The sequence below is a fragment of the Emydura macquarii genome, unplaced genomic scaffold (genome assembly GCF_026122565.2).
Source record: "Emydura macquarii macquarii isolate MOO-44397 ecotype Brisbane River unplaced genomic scaffold, CSIRO-AGI_Emac_v2 contig_3671, whole genome shotgun sequence".
Classification (NCBI taxonomy): domain Eukaryota; kingdom Metazoa; phylum Chordata; order Testudines; family Chelidae; genus Emydura; species Emydura macquarii.
In genome coordinates this window covers 5243415-5265829 of record NW_027133808.1, presented here as the reverse complement: position 1 = coordinate 5265829, position 22415 = coordinate 5243415, and the positions used below count along the sequence as shown (strand labels likewise).

Here is a 22415-nt window from a genome sequence, read left to right as displayed (position 1 = left end):
ACTTACCCCGCTTTGCTGTGTGAACCACCCACTCCAGGGCCAGCCCATGCCCAGCCTCCTGCAAGTAATCGGTCCCTGGCCTAGTGAAAGTGTTTCTGGCCAGCCCCTCATGCGATAGACCCCCAGCAAACACCCCCCAGTCCCAGATGCAACCTTGGGAACTGCTATCTTGCAGGGTTCAGTGCTGCACCCTGCACACTCATTTACACTTGTCCATCAATTTATCAAAGAAATTGAAATGCACCAGCTCTGTCACCCTCAGTGAGGTCTCTGCACACACTCAATCTACATAAACTGCTTTAGATAAAACAAGAAAGTTTATTGACTACAGCAAGGTTTTAAGTGAATCTAAATCAGATTAATATAAAGCAAAAGATTAATAATGAGTCAAGGAATTAATCACAATTAACTAAAAGATAATTTTTATCCTAAACTAAGATTAATATTCCAGTCTCTTTCAATCCATGATGTTAGCTTCTATGGTGTCAGTTTACGATACAGGCTGGTTGTGATGCGCCTTGCAACCATGCTCCCCCTCCCTGCGGGTAGTTGCCTGTCCTTGATGTCGCTTGGGAGAAAGATTCCCGGGGAGAGCCACGAGACAAAGATCCCTCAGCTTTTAACAAGTTTCCTCAACACCCCCTGGGTCAGGTGATTGGCCATGTCTGGCAATGGGCATGGTTTCTTCCACTTGAACCAAAGTGCTCACAGATGCTTAGGCTAGTCCATTGTTCCTGTATGCATGCCTCTGCTGGACATGAAAACAACGCTTTGTGTTGTCTGCATCTATTCAAACCATGTGAGATACACATTTAGGGATATGACATAGTAGAGTTTTATATCTGCACATATGTATGACATTGCAGGAAACATGCTACCAGAACAATAATGTTCAGTATGTCATGAGCATTCCAAAAACACTCTACATGACATACTTTGCCTTAGACAACACACAGTTGCACTATAAGGGTAAACATAAATGATACACAAATCATACTTTAAGGGTGTACACAGGGTACAGCGTATCACACCTCCCCTCTTACAGAACTGCAGGAGGGTTAGCCACCAGCTAGTCAGGGGGCAGAACATCGGGGTTCTCTTGATACTTAGCCATCAAAGCAATGAGTTTGATGCCTCAGTTTCCCCGATTGCCATTCTTAGCACGATCACAGGCTTTTTCCAGAAATCTATGCATAATACATTTTACCACAAGGTTTAACATGAATATTCTAATCTCCATCACAAAATTTAGCAGCAGTACCAAATATATTATCATAGATGGGCGCTTACAAGTATGTTCATTATACCACGCCCTTTGTTCAGACAGTCTGGTTTCGTGGTTGGTTGGTTTAACCCTTCTCACCCTTCAGTAGCCTTATGGACCCTTTCATGTAGTTAGTCCCAGACTTTCTTTCCATCCAGAGTACGCAAGCTTTTCAAAAGTAGGAAGTACTCCTCAATGCAGTCTCTCTCTTTGTAAGCAGGACACAGCTTATCAAAGCTGGGTGCTTTAGGTGTGGAATGAGACACTGGGGACATAGGAACCCCTGGGATGCTCCCATTTCTGTCCATCATCTCCAGCTGGTATTTTCTCTCTTTGTCCTCCATGAATCTCCAGTGAGCTCTTTTTTCAGCTCCTTTGGATCTCTCTGCAGCCTCTTTAGCTGCAGCAAAAGTCAATTCTTGCTGCTTTAACTCCAAGGCATGCCGGTGGGTGGCTTCCTCAGCTTCCCAGGCGTGCCAGTATGAGGCTTCCTCTGCTTCCCTGGCCGCAGCCTCTTCTTACCGCTTCACCTCCAAAGCTCACCAGTGTGCAGCTGCCTCAGCTTCCTTGGCCTTCCCTGCTTCTTTAAGCTTCATTTCTGCTTGCCACTTTAGAAATTCACGTTCTCTCTCTTTCTCTTGGGCATGCAGCCTAGCCATCTCCAAGTTTTCAGCTGCCTTGCTGGTAGGCATTTTTATGTTTCCCTGTGCTTATTTCCTCACCCGAAATAGAGAAACAGAAAATAACAATCTGTGATCTCCTCCTGACTGTTCTGAGCCACTGTATTTAAGGCTCACTCAAAATCACAAATACCAGTGCTCAAAGTGTGAACCTCATTCAGAGCAAGCTGTGCATATACCCTGGGCTCGCTGTGCCACTGTGACGTTCCCCCCACCCCTGCAATCTGGACTGGTGTGTAGCTGTGTCACCCCAATTCTTCACTTCTGAGTCCCGACTTACCCTGCTTCGCTGTGTGAACCACCCACTCCTGGGCGGCCCAAGCCCAGCCTCCTGAGAGTAATAGGTCCCTGGCCTAGTGAAGAAGGGCTTCTGGCTAGCCACTCATGGGATAGATCCCCAGCAAATACCCCCAGTCCCAGATGCAACTCGAGAACTGCACCCTGCAAGCTCATTTACACGTGTCCATCAATTTATCAAAGAAATTGATCTACATCAGCTCTGTCCCTCTAAGCGAGGTCTCTGCACACACTCAATCCACATGCACTGTTTCTGATAAAACAAACAAAGAAGTTTATTGACTACAGCAAGATTTTAAGTGATTCCAAGTCAGATTAATATAAACCAAAAGATTAATAAATGAGTCGAGGAGTTAATCACGATTAACTAAAATATAACTCACATTCTGATTTAAGATTAATATTTCAGTCTCTCGCAGTCCTTGATGTCGCTTACATGACATACTTTGCGTTAGACAATACACTGTACGGGTGAACATGAATGATACACAAATCCCACTATAAGGATGTACAGAGGGTACAGCGTGTCTCACACACAGTGATATGGCTGGAGGGCCATGTCATGAAAAGGACACTATGGTCCCTGGAGTAATGTGGCACAGAGTGGATGTGATGGCGGGCAAGGCACCATCAGAAGAGGGCGTATATACCTGTGGAGCTAGTCCCCATGATGGCCAGCAAGAGGCACCACCATGGTGAATAGAGCCCTGTCACATGTTTTCTTACAATATTTATTCTGTCGTCATCCTGTTCAATGTGTATGTAAGGCAGCTGGGAGATTTAGTGCAGTAGTTTGGTCCGCACGGCTATTGGTACTCAGATCTATACCTCCTTTCTCTCTGATGCAGAGGATGCAGTCTCTAAGTTTCTCTAATATCTTAAGTCTCAATTGGGACCAGGATGATAAATTGCTGTCTAGAGCTCAATTCAGGTAAAAGTGAAGAAATTCTCATTGTCCAAGAGAAACATCCAGAGGAGAGAAAGGAAAGGAATTAATATATACATACCACCTCAGCTGAGAGAGATACTCTGCCTTTTATTAGAGTGCATAATCTAAGGATCTTGTTAGATCCTGGCTACTTATAGATGATAAAGGAGTAGCAGTATTCAAAAGAGCTCGCCTACTTTTGGGAAGGAGATGTCAAACTTTCCACTTGGATATAGACTTTGCTGTGGTTGTCCATAACTTTTTTCACCTCCAGATTAGAGCACACTGCAAGAATCTACTAAAGGTGTACTTAGAAACTACCCAAAAACTTCAACTAGTAGAAAATGCATCCTCCCATTTACATAGTGATGTTTCTCACAGACATCATATTACACCTGTGCTACAGAATCTGCCTGGTTTCCAGTTAATTTCTGAATGTTGGTTCTGATTTACACAGTTCAGGTCCTCATTGTCTTAGAGATGCTCTTTCTATCCTGCCTTATGCCAACAGTTGAGCTCCATGGAGATGCTTCAATGTCTCTTTTATAGCAGTGCGGACAGGGTATTTTTCATGAAGGCTCCTAGAATCTTGAATTAATTCTCAGCCACATTCTGAAAGAACCTAAACTTTGCTGATCTTCATGTGACACTGCAAAACATTTATTTACTACGGCGTTTGACTCAAAGGGATTTGTAAATTGTAGGGAAGACTACTGAAGCCTTTAACTGACACTATATCAATTTGCTCTGTAACTAATACTTATGCATGTGAGTAATTTTATGCAAGTGAGCGCTTTTATTGAGTTAAGTAGGATTACTCAAGTGCACAGGTGTCTGCAGAATCAGGGCCTTAGAGACGTTTGGTATGTGGATTTTATAATCCAAGTATTTTTTTTTTTTTAAATCTCAAACTAAAAAGCTAGGCCATTTAAAAAGTTTTATCTATTAAAGGAACAGGTCCTGCAATGTAGCACTCATTTTTTTTCTTCACATTTATTGACTGATTATAGTAAATTGCACAGATCTTTTATGTTTCAGTATATTTTTTCAGAATACAACACAATATAATCAACCTTAGGAAATTCACAGCTTTATATTACCTCCCATACATTCCTGGCTTTGGCCAATTAGCTATTAGGAGATAAAAGGGTTTCTTCATTTGCCATAATGAGGATTACCCAGGATCCCTAACTAGTATATTAATAAGATGTAGTTGAGTTTGGAGCTGATAAGATCAGGCTTATTTTTGACTCCTTTCTTGGAGTTGGGGAAGAAGGTAACAGTTGCGGCATTACATGCTATAAGGGCTGCTGAGGGGTCTCAAATGCATATACTCTTATAAATGATTCCTTTTAAGCCTGCCTGAGGTACAGCAGGATGAAAGGAATTGTTCTGTATGTATCCTTCCTTAGACCTTCCCCACACACAAACACTACTCAATTTGTAGAATCTGTCACTGTGTATTTTATGCTAGGCATACCCCCATTTAAATCAATGGGATTTCTAATGGAGTAAGGTACTACGCAACGTAAGTGTGCATAATCTGAACTAGAGAATAGGAGAAGGGTATAAAGTTGCAAGGAACTGGGAGAGAAATCTAAGGAACGCAGCCACAGGTGACATTAGTCCTCTAACCCTACCTGTGTGCATAGAGGAGCCTTTTTGAACCCTCATAGATTTTGAAATTATAAAGCCTGAAGAGAACAATTATCATCATTTTGTCTAACCTCCTGTACAACATAGGCCATATGACTTTCCTGAATTAATTCTTGTTTGAACTAGAGCATATTTTTTTAGTAAAACATCCAATCTTGATTTAAAAATTGACAGCGATTGAGAATCAACCTCAATCCTTGTAAATCATTCTAATGGTGAATTACCCACACTGTTAAAAATTTGCACCTTATTTCCAGTCTGAATCTGTCTAGCTTCAACGGGGAGTTCAAGTTCAGTTAGTTATCCACCAGGACCCCCAAGTCTTTTGCACAATCATGTTTTCCCAGGATAGAGTCCCCCATCCTGGATGTATAACATTACATATGACCGTTCTTTTTCCTAGATGTATAACTTTAGATCTTTTGACCATATTAAAATACATATTGTTTATTTGAGCCCAACTTTACTAAACAATCCAGATCATTCTGTATCAGTGACCGGTCCTCTTCACTATTTAGCACTTTCCCAACTGTATCAGACATTATTTTCTATTGTGTTTCAGGTCATTGATAAAAATGTTAAATATCATAGGGCCTTCTACTAATGACTCAGGAATTTTGTTAATTATTATTATTTATTATTATTATTTTAGTACCATCACTATGAAAGGCAGGGGGACCCAGAGTTTAAACAACTCCTGGTTATCAGTATATAGACGTTTTCCAAAAATTTCAGTCAGACACCCAGATGCAAAATTTCAGCCTAACCATTACAAATTGGCAAAATTATAAACCACTGAAGACAGGTTCTTATAATGGGTAACCTTAGCCATAGAGTTGGGTAACCTTAGCTATAGGAGTCACTATCTATAATACGTAAGATATTTGGTCAGAGATGGTCTTTGAAGTTGTAATGCCCCTCGTTGTGGTTCCCTCAAACCTGGGGAATCCAAGAAATGTCATACTAGCTCTTCCATAACTCATGAACCATTTGAGTTGGGAGTATTGCCAGTCTAATTTCTATCCGCATGAGTTAGTAGTGTTCCTTAAATTTACACATATGTCAATTATTCTAATGTATTCATTACTGCTGGCACCATCTATAACCTTATTACAGAAAAACATTGCACCAAAAGTTTAGTCTGAAAGATAAACATGACAGATTATGAAACCATTAAATAGTCTAAAATTAATCACAAACAGTAAGAAATCCACGTTAATCATTTCATTTGCATATTGCAATAACAAACTGTTGCCCCTCCTTAAAAGAAGATGTTCTTATAAAATTATTTAAGCTTTGGGATTCCAGACTCTGTAAAAATAGATTATGACTTGACAATTTAAAAGAAAATCGATATAATTGTTTTTACTAGTCTGTGCTGTAGTTGTACAGGAGAATACTGTTTTCACTTCGTATCTTCACTGTACAAATATGAACGATCTTATCTGTCTGTTCTACTTATTTCATAAACATTTTTAAATGGATACTGAAATGGATTTTACCAGTAAGACAGACCTATCTCATTAAAGCCACTGTAGCCCAGCTCTTGCCTGCTTAGTCCCAGATCTTCAAGGTCCATGCACTTAAATCCTGATGGACACTGGTAACCTTCTTCTAACTCTCTGGAACAGTGGGTATCTGGGATAGCTAAATTATTCCAGGTTACATTTCTGTGAAAAAATACAATATCAAATAAATAGTTAGATACTTAGATAAACTCAGTAAATATAAAAGTTAATCATATAAAAACTGAGTACCAAATTCATTATTAATGAAGGTTATTTTGCAATGAAAAGTCAATATTTTATATCCTGTGAAATTATTTTATTTAAAACAATTTATTTTAGTGAATTCAGTGCTCACAGAAAGGATCAGACTAACATATCTGGAGACTGAAGTTCCCTTCCATTAGCAGCAGTAGTAATAACAGCAGTCATAATAACAGCAGTCACATACTACTATCTAGAGACCCCCAACTGAGCTGAGAACCCCATTGTGCAAGACACTGTGCAAACACATATGGCAATAAAAATCATAAATATTAACAGTAAGAAACAGTTCCTGACCCACAGAAGATACATCAAAATATACCCAAAAATGGGGGTGGGGGAGAGGATATATTATCCCCATTTTGCATATAGGGAAGAACTGAAGCACAAAAGCTGAGATTTTTCAAAGGAGTTGGATAACCACTTCCCATTGGAATTCACTAGAAGTTGGGCACCCAATTCTCTTAGCCTTTTTTAGAAATTCCAGCCAGAGATGCTAAGTTACTTGCCCAAGTCTCACAGGAAATCTGTGGCAGGCTTGGGAATTGAACTGAGATCTCCCAAGTCTCACTCCAGTGCCTTAACATCCATCCTTTCTGTTTCATTAATATATTTTATCCACAGAACTAGTAAATCTTTGTAAACCTTTGACATTGCTATTATAGCCAAACATCTATCAATACATTTTATAGAATTGAAATGTCTGACTGTATGTAATGATCTAATGTTAGGATGAGTTGGCTATCTATACACGTAAAATCTCAAGAACAGATAAAAAATTAGCAATGGTTAATAAAATTCATACGAATTTCAGACTGCAGTTATGTATCTAAGGGATGTAAATAAATAACAGTTGCCCATTAAATTGCTGTGTGCAATTAGCCTATTGCTAGAGAGGTGGTGGATTATATAACTTATCTATTATAGGCTACAACTGGCTCTTGTGCATTTGACTTTTTTTATCATTTTACAAGACTCCAAAATATTTGAGGAGTTTTGTATGTTTATCATAACTTGTTCCCAAGTGTCATCCAAAGAGGAACTGCTCCGAACAAATTTTAGTCTGCTCTTTGATATATTACTCCTTATGATCCTTCTAAAATTCCTCTTCTTTTAATCTAATTCCCAGAGGCATTTTGATGACTACATTGGGTGAAGAGAGGCTTTAAGTACTTTATTGTTTTTGCTTTCATGCACCACATGCATTATTAAAAAATAAATCTAAATTTGTCAAGGTGAAACTGAAGCTTCCAGAACAATTTTCTTTAGGCAGGGAAACAACTGTAGTTCCAACCATTCTTCATCCATTTTTGCATGGTGCAGAAAGAGTTGCATAAACATACATATCTCTGCTCCAGTTTTTAAAAACACCTTGCAAATCTAGTTCTGTGCACAGATGTCTATACAAGCATATGTATGCTCATTTCATCATGTTTAAATACATGGTCAGCGTATGGCATGCAAAGATTTAAACATGTAACAAGGTATGTAAATTATGTAAATTATTCATACTAGAATATTTTAATACACAGTATAAGTACTTTGATATTGTACAGCAGATAGACATTCTACTATAGGATTATCATGGTAACATTTTATGAATATTCTTAGCAGTGAAAATTAATTCATTGGCACAAACAGATTCAGAGCTCATGCCACTAAGAACTAATTAATTTTACATTGTGCTTTGCATTAGGAAATCTCATCTCCCAGACCAGGAGACTAACTGTGTTAGGGAATATTATTAAAAGTACTGCTTGTTCAGTCATTACAATGCAGGACACTAATTTTCAAATGTTTCATTTAAACCTAGGTCACTTCCACATTGCATCTACTCTCTACATTATGGTAAACGGTTTTCAACCCCATTCCTGGAGAAATCTATCTGCCTTCCCTTCCAAAGTCAAAATCATTTTTACAGTAAGGAAGCAGAACTCTGTCTGGTACATTGGGTCTTGCACCCAAGACAACATCACTGAGAAGCTTATATATACTGAGACTGCATTTGTATTCTTGTGAAGTACAGTATACCAAGACAGAACTCTCAATGTGACAAGAACACTACACAGAATTTAGGTGAAAAATGGTTTAAATGGTATTGCTTCCTGATGTGCCAACAGTCTAGAAATGTTAAATATTTACTAAGGTTCTGATTCAGCAAAGTACAGCAGCATGGCCTAACTTTAATCACTTGAGCAGTTCCATTAGGTAATGTGTTTAAGTACCTCACTGAACAGGGGACTTGATAACTTATAGAATTACAAATTCTTACATGTACAATTAAAGACTTCATTCTTATAGCTCTACAAATAACACAATTTTTTACATGATCTGCATGGTTTTCAAAGTCTTTGGGTGCAAATGCTTCATCTTTCAAGCCAATCAGCTGTGGAAACCTCTGAACGAGGCAGAACTAACCCAGCACATGGGCGTTGGACACCAAGCTAGGGTGCCCACGTATATCCATCAGTTAAACTCCATTGCAGTTGGGGACGGCTACTGCAGCGCAAGATTATGGTAACAGCCAGGGGGTTGGCACCTTTTGGCACAGAGAAGAGGATTCTTCCCAGCTCCACCTCCCCATATACACCTGCAGGGCAATATGAACAATTGTGTCTTGACATGGTACACATGGCAAGGCCAGTCCACTGCCCCTTTTTCATTACTACTGTGGCCAAGTAATTCTTTTAAGCAGCCAGAGTGGTAAGGATAGAGACAGCCAGACATTCTCTGAGCTCAGCTCTTTTGTTAGGGCCGTGCTTTCAGGAAAGTATTTTGACCTTGGCATTTAACAAGTTAGAAAATACCGCAGGCGATTTGACTTTTAATTCCTTCGACCTATTTTCTACTAACTTCATTTTCTTCACCAAGAACAGAATAAGGTCACTTATAACCAGTGCTTTCATTCTGGCATTCCATTATCTTTAACAGGATTAATAAGAAAGAGATAGGAATATTGTTATTTTTGTACCAGGTAAATTACTGACACAAGTAATAATGGACTCTGTTAATGAAAGTGCAAAGAATGTGCTCAGTATGGTGAAATGAGGAGCAACTAAATAGCTTTAGTAAGTTTGTTGCATGTTAATGCAAGAATGTAAAAGAAGTATACGTGTCTGAACACACGTAGATACTAAGAGTAACACAGCCATGAGGCTAGTTGCTAAAGAACTGATTATGCATGTTGTTTCCCATGGCAAGAACAAGAAGTTTTCAGTCCTTCTAAGATCATCTCACCAAGTGTAAATTTTGAGGAGATGTGGGACTGACGTGTGTATTGTTTATTTTGGTCAGACACCAATCAGCACTGTCTGAGTAAGAATGTGAGGTAAAAGAACAGAGTCGTAGCTACTTCAGAGTAGGGACCAGAGATTGATGATTGTTCTGAAAAGTTAATGGACAGTTAATTGGCTGTCCGTAACTACAAATTAAAGAATGGCAAAAGGGCAAGTAACCTGAGAGAGAGACTGGGGCTACAATTTGGCAAGGTACTTAACTACATGCCTAATTTTACACAAATGAGTAGACCCGTTGACATGAGTATGAGCATTCATTGTTTAAAGTATCTGTTCACATGCTTAAATATCTTGGTGAACTGATGCTGAAATTGGGAAAAAGAAGTTGCCCACTTTACTCCAGAAGGCTATTCAGTAGAAGTTTAGGTTAGGTAACCCAACAGGATACAAAAAGGCAAGAATACTCTTAAGTAGATGACTTAGAATTCTTTGGATGTGGCCACTGGTTCCAGAGGCAAGATTAGGAGGAGAAGCTGATCCAGCTCTTGAGGACCATAACAGGAGAAATTAATCAAGACCTGGAGGGAAGGGGGGAATAAAGAGGAGCAAATAGGCTACTGCCATTCACACAGAGCTGTGAAGAGAGAAACTACATTAAGTTGATGTTTAAGAAGAAACATTGTGTTTCAATGATTTTTCCAAATTTTAAATTTCTAATGAATGGCTTGTCTGTATGAGAAAGTTATATTGGTGGTAATCAAGGGTGTGAATGTAAACCAATATAGTTATAGTGCTATAATTCCTCTTATGGACTCTCCTTCTCCAGAATAAGAGGGCTTTTTTTTTTGTTTGTTTTAGCTTCTGTTGTTTAGGAATGGGTTTAAACGACACCAAAAAAAACCAAAACCTACTTTTATATTGGAATAAGAGTTTCCACAAGGGGGATTATACCAATATAACTGTATTGGTCTGATTATGCTGATCAGAGCTCCAAGACTTTGACCTAGTCTTCAGTAAACTACACACACACACTTCAAAATTTCAACATAACACACCCCATGACTCCATCCTTTTTGCAAGAAAATAGAGCATAAAAAAAATCTATTAAAGTCTGCAAATTAACAGTTAGGCTAAGCCACCATATAGTGACTGACAAATGACTTGGTAGTCCTGCTATCTGAATGCAATGACTGATGTGAATGACATGCAGTAATTTTACAGTGTGTTGAGTTCATTTTGTGCTGTCCGGGAAGCAGAAGTAGATGGTCAGTAATAAAAGTTTATCACATGGCAGCGTTCATATAGTCTTCAATGAACGTGCATGGGAATGCAGGTTAATTTGGACTTTACTGTAGTAAAGTAAGCCTTCTGATTAAAACTTTTCAGAATTGATTAAGATTTTGCCAATCTTGGTTTTCAAATAACCTATAGCTAGGGTAAACCTATAAAGTAAATACTTTAATGAAAGGAAATTAGTTGGTGATGTTTAACCTGTGTTTTTTAAATAAAGCTGATATTAAATAAATGTAATAGCTTCTTAGTGCAATTCCTGATTTGAGCCCTGATTCAGGAAAGCACATAAGTACTTGCTAAACTTTAAGTACATCTCTAGTCAACAAAGTACTTAATCATGTCCTTAAGTTCCATTGACTTCAATGGGAGTTAAGCATGTGCTTAAATTTAAGTAAGTACTTGAGCGCTTTGCTGCACTGAGGTCTTGGTAGAGAAGGAGAATACTGTGCTCCAAGTACTGCTGAGTTTCATTAAAGATTTTGATAGTTTCTGAATATCTTAGGATCAACATTAGGAAAACTTGCAAAAATTTACAGCAGTGAAAGTATGTGGATTTGGATATAACAGTACAAACCCCTATGGTAGATGCACTATACTGAAAACACGCTGACACTGGTACAACAGAATTTAATAAATTACCAGAGCAACTGCACTAGTGTAAACTATGCTATATAACAGTGCAATGTGTCTATATTACGTGCCCTGCTATAGCTACATCAATACAGCTATATTGACGTATACTTCTGTAATGGCCTCAGCAATCTGCACAAATATTCACCCCATCCACTCATCTCAGAACGGGGGGAGATGTGGAAGAAACTGATCAAATTGGCAAGGATCCCCAGACGTACTTGCTGGAAAAGAATATGTGCTCTTCCACATCTAGGCATCCCCTCCTATTCCTCTTCCATCAAGAGGCAAAAAAATTGTCTGACAGATCATGAAAAAGTAGTAATTATTAACTGTATAGTTTACAAATGGGAGGCAATATTAACTGGGATCTCAAAGGAATTAGTAATGGGTTCTGTGATATCATTTTCATTAATGACCTAGGGGTAGTTTGAACAGCACTTCTCAAAGTCACACTAAACCAAAATGCTGAAGGATACTAAATGCCCAGGAGGATAGAGTAAAATTTCAGAAAGTTCTTCACATAAATCATAGAACAGATGTTGGATGGTAACAAAGAGCCCTTGTATTCCAGATTTAACTCCTCATCCTGCAAATAGGTCCAGGCTTTACAGCTGAAAGACTCTGGGTTCTACTGTCAATGAGCAAGATAAAGTTCTGAACTTTTTTTTGACCTTTCAATTTTAGGGCATAGCAATTGGTTTTCTAGTCAAGAATCTCTTTAACAAACATTAAGTGCATAGAAAACTACTAAATAGGTTCCTTTTATTCTACAGCAACATAGCATAAATCAAATATCTTAAAGCTAGAACAATGTATTTGTCAATTCTGAGTTGATCTATTGCTTAGTTAAAACTGGGAAGAGACATTGTTAAAACAGCACTCTTCCTTAAATGTGAAACATTTGTCATATTTCACTAGATGTACACAGAAAATACTACTTTACATGGCTGTGTAAGTGAATTTTTCTGTCCAGGAAGAACTGTCTAAAATGGGTCTTCATTGCCTATTTCTTAGTCATGTACACATCATGAGACAGAACCATTCTTTTCTTAGGTTTCACTTTTTTATACACATCCATATTATACTGTAAGTCTTCTCTCTATCACCAGTCAAATTCAAAATTTGTTACTGTGATAAATCTAAAATAAACAGAATTTGAATTCTTAATATAAATGTTTCTGTTAGCATCTGTCATTACTTGAGGTAAGTGACAAAGATTGCAAAAATGTCATTGTTCATGCACTGTTAAATGCTGTGATTCTATAACCACAAAAGTCAAGAAATTGAAGATTAAGATTCCCATGGCAACATTTGCCATGCAACCCTGTACATATGTAGGAGGTTTTATTAATGTTTATGTTTAATATATGACCTAACAGATGCTTAGTGTGGCTCAAACTACTAACTACAAAACTGCTCATTATGTGGATATTAAGGTGTTTCCTTAATTTCATCCAAAATTCATCCAAATAAAAGTGTCCGCTTTCTGGCTAAATCCTTGCTCAGAAAGAAAGAAAGGGTCCAAAGTTTGTTCGTAGATTTGTCTATTTATTCCATAAAAGTGTTCCAAGTGCCCAAGTAAATTTCCTTCTGATTGTCTTTTCAAATGTGACTTTTTCCATACTAAGTGATCCAAATTTTATTGTACCAATGCAATCAAGTCCATTTTCTCCGGAAGGCATCTACTGTGCACATGACTTATTAAGTAAGTGGGAAATGTAACACTTCCTTTTTATACTGTAGTTTACATTTACTGGAAGACCCAACAAAAATACCAGTAGGGCCTAGGGTAGTTGTAAGGATGCTAGTGTTGTGGTATAATCTTCAGACTTGATTTTATCATCTTCATAATAATCACCGATTGACCCTTGCTCAACAAGGATGTGGATATGTTTATTAATGCTAGTGTCATTTCTATAATTTGTCATGTAATTATTATAATTGGGTGGGATTTTCAAGGGTTGCTCAGTGTTGGTAAAACTCTGTTACACTCTGCTGTCACTCAAGTCAATGGGAGTTTATAAGTTTTAATGGAGCACAGTTAAGATGATACTGATCTCTTTTGAAAATTTCACCCATTGGATCTTCCAGTTTGTGTGGGGGGAAAAAACTGCATCCAAAACAGAATGCTACTTCCACAGTCATTACAGGTTTCAGATTATTTGATATTTCAATGGTTTTGAAATCTATTCATTGCTGCTAGTTAGCATTTGGAAATATTTCAAAGAATTTTTGTGTAGGAATAATTAATTTCCAGAGACGATTCTCTCTCTGATTTGTTATTCCCGTAATTCTCTAAGGTCAGACTTTGTTTCCTATGCATTGGTTTATTTCAGATATTTTAGACATGCTTAGGGCTGAAACCTTTATCTCTGTGGTTTGAGAAACAGTTTCCTAAATATATTCTGATAGCAGAATCTGTTTTATCTTTTAAAATAAAATCAAAGAAATACTGTCCATGTTTAATGTGCCTCATAATTGCATTCAAATTATAAAGCTTCCTGAACCTTTTCTGTAAAAGGCTTATCTAAATGTATTATTATTGTTGTTACATTATATAATAGGGCTGGGCATGCCATCATCTCGCAGGCAGACCTCATGGTAAGAGCAGGAGCCAGGAGCGAAGAACCAGAGGTTAGTGACAGAAAAAGCGATGCTGTCAAGAATCAAGCCAAACCAAGGCTCAGGGCCAGAGTCAGAATCAGGAGTTGAGCCAAGGTTCAGAGCTGGAGTTAATAGCTAAGGGTGGGGCACAGAAGCAGGGATCTGGAATAGGCAGAAGAACAGAAACCAGGAACAGCACAGAAAGACAGGAACACAGCAGGTCCAATGTAGCAGCCAGCCAGGTATTCACCTAGCTGCCCAGAAAACTGCCTATGCCTCTTTCTGGGTTAAGTAGTGAGTCTCAGCCAATCAGAGAAGTTGGATGTCTCCTCCAATTGGGAGTTTTGTGGTTGGTGCCTCTGGTGAACTATGGTCCACCAGCCCACACTCCCTGTTGGTAACAAAAAGTTGTCAGGTGATGGCTGTGCTCTGAGAACTGCCTGGGGACCCAGGGACCTGGGTTCAAGAGATGCAATCCCTCACATCACCCCCCTTTTGGGCATCTTCTGAGTATCAGTGGGCTGTGTTTTCCTGACTGTGTTTTGTGGAAAGTTTTTATCAGCATAGGGGCATGGACATTTTCTTTGTAGTCCCAGGAGAATTTGTCAGGAATGTAACTCTCACAATCTATCAAATGCCCGAGTTTACCCAGTCTCATTCTCGTATCAAGGAACTTGAGGATGACATATTCATGATGACCTTTAACATGTATCAACCAGGGGGAGGACAGTTGATAGCGATAAGGAAATATGCTCTGTGAATGGGGCATTAGAAGCAATATGTAAAACACCAGGTGGATTTGGAGAGATTGGGGCAGGAGGTGTCCAAAAGTAACTGGACTGATTTTGCAGCAAATTTAATAGGGGTCCAGGAACTGGTAGTCCTGTGCATGAGATGGCCTGTTTGTGTGCAGACGTTTGGTTAAAAGCCGCACCATCTGACCTATGGAAAAAGTGGGCCCTTCATGTTGTTGGTAGTCTGTATGTTGCTTGTAGCTTCTTTTGGCCTCCTCCACATAGGTTGTCATGTTATCTTGGGTCTGATGGATCTATTGCACCCAGTCTAAGGCTGCTGCATGGGTAGTTCTGGGTAAAATCAAGGGGGAATTCATAGGTGACAAAAGAGGTTCTGTCATGAAGACGCATGTTCCGCACTATTGTACACAAACTTGGTACAGTTGTACTGGTGGTAGTTTATATAGCTCCATAGGTACTGTTCCAAATTTGGTTTGTTCTTTGTGCCTGACCATTTGACTGATGGTGATAGGCAGAGAAGAGACAGGAGCGAATGCCCAATATTCAGAGGACTTCACACCAGAAGCTGGAGATAAACTGTGTACTGCAATCACAGATAATGTCCTCTGCAAGGCCATGGAAGTGGACAACTTGATCCACCCAAAGCTGGATGATTTCCTAGGAGAAGGGTAGGCCAATGCAAGGAATGAAATGTGTCATCTTGGTGAGGTGTCCACCTTGGTCAGAATAGTTGTGAACCTATTGGACTTGAGTAACTCTACTATGAAATCTAGGACTGCTCAAGGGTTAGATGGAGTTTTGGGAGGGTGGAAGAGGCCAAGGAGTTTGTCATGCTATGCCTTAGAGCAGGCATACACATTACAAGCGGTACATAGGCCTGCACTGTGGCTTGTATGCAAAGCCACCAACAGAGACAAGGAACTAGGCATTGGGCCTTGAATCCGCCAAAAAGTCCTGGCAAAGGTGATTTGGGGCATATTTGCAAGGCTGTAATTCTTGAAGGTCCAGAAGGTCCTTGAAGGTCCTTTCACATAGGACATTCCATCTTGGATGTCATGGGATTCCCTTTTTATGGCTTCCTACTTGTCTGAAGAGATCATCAGGGCAAGCAGTTCTTGGCAGGGGGCTTTGCCCAGGAAGTTATGAGGTTTAAGAATGTTGGAGGTTTCGAGGTTCAAGCTCATCACAGTGTACGGTTCTCCTTTCCTAGATAATGTTATCTTTGCTATTTCTGGTTCCTGGACAATAGGCGATTACAAAGTTGTAATGTGGAAAAAAACCAGAGCCCATCAAATTTGCTGTTGGTTGAGGGCTTTGACCTTATGCAAAAATTCTAAAAATTCTTACGTTCAGTGTACACTTGGATGGGATACTGAGCTCCTTTCAGGTAGTGGCACCATTCCTCAAAGGCAGGAGTTCTTTACCCAGATCTCATAGTTTTATTCTGTGGGAGTGAGTTTCCTGGAGTAAAAGGCACAGAGGTATAATAGTTGCTGGGGGCCATGTGTCTGGGAAAGTACTGCCCTGATCACCATGTTAGAAGAGTCAGCTTTGACGATAAAGGCTTGTGTGGTGTCTCGATAAGCCAGTCTAGTCACAGAGATAAATGTAAGTTTCGATTGCTCAAAGGCCTGTTGGGTGTTGGGAACCAGAGAAACTTGGTATTTTAGCAGAGTAGGGCAGAGAAGGGGCAATGCACTCAGAACTGCCGGATAAACTGCCGATAAAAATTCACAAGTCCCAGGAAGCACTGTAGTTCTCAGACATTCATTGGAGCTGCCCATTCAAGGGGCATTTTCACCTTACAAGAGTCCATCTCAAGATCCCCAGAGGATAGGATGAATGCTAAGAATTCTATGTAGGCCTGACCATAAACGCACTTCTCCAGCTTAGCATAGGGCCATGCTGTCATAGCCAAGGATGGAATGGATATGCATAGTATGTTGACTGTAAAAAATAAGTGTGTCGTCCAGGTATACCACCACATACAATCCAGAACATTCCGGAACATGTGGTTAATAAAATGTTGAAACATGTCGGGGGATTGCTAAAACTGAAAGGCATCACAAGGTATTGAAAATGTCCAAAACAGGTTTTTCCATCCTAAGTGGATCTTCAGCTCTAATACATACTAGGTTATATGACTCTCGAAGGTCCAATTTTGTGTATATCAGGGCGGCCCCACACAGTCCAATAGTTCAGGAATTAGAGGCGGTACTGGTGTCTAATAGTGACTTGATTCAGTGTTCAATACTTCACACAATGAACTATTTGAGTCTTTTTAACAAAGAGGACTGGGGCCCTGGCAGGCCAGGTGGACTTGCAAGTAAAGCCCTTGGCCAGGTTCTCCTGGAGGTAAATGTGGGGGTGGTCAGTTCAGATTCAGACCTGGCATAAATATGACCGAATGGAATTTTCGCTCCTTACTGCAGCTCTATTGGGCAGTGATAATCCCCTCTTCTTGGGGTGTGGATGTCTGCATTCTTTTTTTCGAATACATCAGTAAAGTCACTGTGCAGGGGTGGAAGCTGAGGCTGGGGATCAGTGGGAGAGTCCGTCATGCCAGCTACCCGAGCTTGGGACCAACGGGCTCTGCTGTGCACACTCTACTTCCTGGGGTCAAGCAGTGCTGCTGACAGTATTCCAAATAGAAGCTGAACCTTAGTTTGTGCCAGTGAATGAGAGGGTTTTGGAGGGTCCCCAAGAAATACCCAGGATCAGGAGAAAATGCAGGGAGTGAATGGCACTGAACTGCAGCATTTCTTGGTGACTTTGCATGGTGACCTCCAGAGGCAAAGTCTCCATGGTCACTGGCCTGGAGGTCAGTGGGGCACATCAATTGTCTTTACTAAGTTTGGAACAGGCTTGGGCCTTAAGGCAATCTGCAGGGTCTGGGCTGTTTTCCAGTTGATAAAGTTATCCACTGCACCCAAGACAATGAGGGCCTGCTGCAGAGAGATTGAAAGGGTGCTCTCTGGGACATCACTGGTACTTTCAAATGCAGTGTTGGCACTCAGCACATAGTCAAGATAGGACCATGGCTGAAGACTTGGGAACTCTGAAGGGACACACCCTTCCAGTGGCTAGGAGGAGGCTAACGAGCTCATCTTGGTCTGTAATGCACTAATGAGGTGCATCTGCACAGCTTGCTCCTCCTAGCACAGGAGACTCTTATAAGGGGAAGCCTATCATAGGGCAGTGATCAGGAAGAAGGCTGCTCCATGAAGAGACTCAGTAATAGAGGCAGACTGGGCAAGGAGGAGACAGCCACAGACCACATTGCTTTCAGAGCCACCCTGGCTGACAGCCAAGTAATGCAATCCAGGAAGAGGGGTGGAAGGTAAACCCCATGAAGGGGCAATTGACTTTTAGAGGTTGAGCCCATAAAGCCCTATCCAGAGGTTGCCTGAGAGCCTGACCACTGTTCCAGACAGACCCTCCTCTCTAGCAAGGAGAAAAAAGAAACAGCCCTCTGCCAGGGAGCAATCACCTCAGAAAACTCCCCTAAGCGCAGCCACTGGGGGAGCAGAGAGGGTAAATGAAGGGGTCTAGGGACATTTTGTCAAGGTGTTCATGCCAGTTCCCTTTACCAGGCCTGCGCTGGCTTGTTTTCCCAGACCTCTTCTGTCTGGGTTCCTCGAGGGGGAATCAGAGATAGTGTGACCCAGTTTGCCAAAGTAGAAGTACAGATTAAAATGTCACCAGTGCTTCCTTTCCTTGGGAGTGAGCAGTTGACGTACCAGATTGACCTATCGGCTCAACAGGACCCAGCAGTGGTAAACGTGACTCCCATGTCTCCCATCTTCTTTCTTCCTGCCATTCATTCACCTGATTGTAGATACAGATCACAAGATTGATAAATACACCCAGATCCACCAGGATCACAACACTAGCCAGCTCACCCTTGATCTCATCCTGCAGACCCCGTTGAAACTGAAACAGCTGGGCTGCCTTATTTCACTTTGTCCAATGTGAGATGGCAGAAGTGTCCTGCATAGGAGGTGGCTGTGCCTGATCCTTGTTGGAGCTTCCATAAGGGTGTCTTGCAAGTGCGAGTCTGGTTGAGGTCACCAAAGATGGTTGATATTTCCCAGTGGAAAGTGACCCAGCTAGACAGTACCGGACTGCTGGCCTCCAGCACGAGGGAGGCCCAGACCAATGCCATCCTAGTCAGAAGGCTGATTATCAGGCCTATATTGGCTTGGTCAGACAAATATGTCTGAGGGCATAACAAGAACAAGAGGTGGCAGTGGTTCACCAAGCCCCAATCTCCTATCAGTAGAACAATCTCTACTGAAGCACACGAGGAGGGGAATGACTGGTCCCAGCTCTGGGGGTGATGTGGCTAGTAGGACCCAGAGCACATTGTTCTCTACACAGAGTTGATGGACCTGCCCCTACAGTGCCTGAGTCTCAGTGACCAGCTGAGCAATCTGTGCCTGCACAGCTTGGTTGTTTGTGTGAAGGTCAGACATTAGTTCATAGCACCAGTGTTCTTTGGTTAGGGGGAGCTCTGCTGGGTCCATACCCGGCTGGACCTCACTTGAAGGGGTTGGTGGTCCAAGCAAATTGTCATAGTCCAGGATGTAGATAGTCAGACCTCATGGTCAGAGCAGTTGCAGTCAGGCCTATCTGTGAGAACAGAAGCCAGGAAATGGAGATCAGTGATGGAGACAGAGTCAAGAGTCAAGCGTCAAGCCAAAAATCAGAGCCAGAGTCAGGAATCAAGTCAAGGGTCAGAGCTGGAGTCAGTAGCCAAGGATGGGATGTAGAAGCAGGTATCCAACAAGGCAGAAGGGCAGGAACCAAGAATGAGGCAGGGCTCAGGAGTCAGGCAAGAAGGCAAGGTCCAATGTAGCAGCCAGCCAGGGATTCACCTAGTTGCTCAGAGAAATTCCTGTGTCTCCTCTGGCTTAAACAGAAAGTCTTTGGATGGACATCTCTAACTGAAAGCTCCATGGGTGGTGCCTATGGTGAGCTACAGTTTACCAGCCCACAATCCCTGATGGTAGCAGTGAGCTGACAGATGGTGTATATGGTTTGAGGCCAGCCCATGGACTGAGGTTCAAGAACTGTGCTTCTTCACACCTCCAAGAACTCATGAGTTAAGGGGTATTCCTACCAAACACAAAGAAGTCTATGGCTAAGGCTTGGCAATGTTCCATATTTTACTTTTTAACTTGGAAAATGTAGATTCCATTACCAAAAGATTAGCAACTGAAGAGGATGCTGGACACAATCTAGAAGAGATAAATATTTTTAAATCATCAGGGTAATAACTGGCAGCCAAAATAACTAAAAGAGTTGGCTGAGTAGACCTTTGGCCTGGTGATGCTAATTTCTAATAAATCTTGGAATACCAACATTCAAGAAAAGTATACAGGATGAGCCAGGAAACTGTAGGCCAATTTACTTGACATCAGTTCTGGGCAAAAAAACAAAAAAAAGAAAAAGCTGATACAGGAATCAAGTGCTAAAGAATTAAAGGATGGGAATATAATTAATGCTAGTCAACATAGTTATTTGTTGGAAAATAAGATTTGTCTCAACTCCGATTTCTTGCTTTAGCTGATTAAGGTAACTGTGTAGATGTAATATACTTATACTTTAGTGAGATATTTAACTTAGAAACATATGACATCATAATTAAAAAGCTGGGATCAATAATATCAATAGAGCACATGTTAAATAGATTTAGAACTAGCTAAATGATAGATCTAAAAAAAGAGCAGATGCGAATTGGAAATCATCCAGAATGGGAGTGTTTCAGGGGAATCAGTATTAGGCCTGATGCTATTCAACATTTTCATCAGTGATCTAGTTGTAAATACAAAATCACTGCTGATAAAATTTGTAGATAACACAGATTGGCAGAGTGATAAATAACTATGAGGCAGGGAGATCTAGATCACTTGGTAACCTGGGCTCATTTAAACAACGTGCATTTTAATAAGATCTGGGAAAATCTCAGAATTTCCCTTTTGCTGGAAATGTCTATATTTTGAAAATTGTTTTCTTTCTGAATTGGAACAATATTTTTTAAATTTCCTGTGAAGCCAATTCTGAAAAAAAATTCATTTGGAAATTTCATGTCAGAAAAATTTGAAAATTTTGATTCAAAATGAAATTTTCATTTCAATTATTTCATTTTATAGTTTTAAAAATGTTTCCACGTTAATTCACAAAAAATCAGTAGTAACAATGCATAATATGACATCAGATCATGCCACAATATGAAAATAGTCAAAATATTCATTTAAAAAAAATAAAGGATGGATATTACTTAACATAGATTGAAACATCTTATTTTCTAAATCAAAGTGTCATAATGAAAGTTCAATACTTAATGACAATATAAAATAAAGTAACAGGTTATTTCAACTCTTATGACATAATCTGACATGAAATGTGGACTACTACTCCTAACATGTTATGAAATAACGTAAGAATGATAAAAATAATATAAAAATGAAAAAGCCCATAAAATGAATTCTGAAATGAAAATTGTTAGAAACAAACTTTTTGAAACTTTACTAAAATGAAATGAAAAATCATTTGCGGAAAATATATTTTTTGTGGGAAATCTTTTTTGCCGGAGTGGCATTTTCCAACAGAAAACTATTTCAACAAAAGCTTTCTGACCAGCACTAGTTTTAATATAGTCAAATGCAAACGTATATATCAAGAAACAAGAAGTGCAGACCATTCCTATAGAATGGAGCATTGCATCTTGGAAAGCAGTAACTCTTAAAAAAATATTTAGGGATATTTAGGGGTCATTGCGGACACCAGTTGAGTTCTTCTAGTGAGAAGGTGTGGCAGAAAAGGCTAATGTGATCCTCAGATATACCAACAGAGGAGTAGCGAGTAAATGTAAGAAGGTGATTTGACCTCTGCGTGGGCAGTAGTGAGACTGATACTGGAAAACTGCATATAGTTCTGCTGTCCACCATTTCTAAAAGGATGTTACATTGGAGAGGATACAAATATTATTCAAAAGCTGGAAAGCCACAAATATTATTCAAATGCTGGAGAAAATGACTTACCCTGAGATATTTAAAGAGTTCTTTGTTTAATTTATCAGAAGAGAAGATTGAGAGGTGATTTCATTACACTGAATAAGTATCCTCACACAGAGAAAATGCCGGCTGCTAAAGAGTCCGTAGACCAGCAGAGAAAGGCATAACAAGAACCAATGGCTGGAAGCTGAAGCCAAACAAATTCAAATTAAACACAATTTTTTAAATAGTGGGGGGTGATTAACCACTGGAATAAATTCCCTTGGGAAGTGGTGGATTCT

General features: G+C 40.0%; 1 protein-coding gene across 1 annotated transcript in view; it reads right to left on the bottom strand.

Annotated features, from left to right (window-relative positions):
* NALCN (sodium leak channel, non-selective) overlaps positions 1-22415 on the bottom strand; it is a 346536-nt gene that overhangs the window by 240577 nt on the left and 83544 nt on the right. The window contains exon 7 of the mRNA XM_067536921.1: positions 6341-6495. Within this exon, the coding sequence (XP_067393022.1) occupies positions 6341-6495 (155 nt within the window). The remainder of the gene's footprint in view (positions 1-6340; positions 6496-22415) is intronic.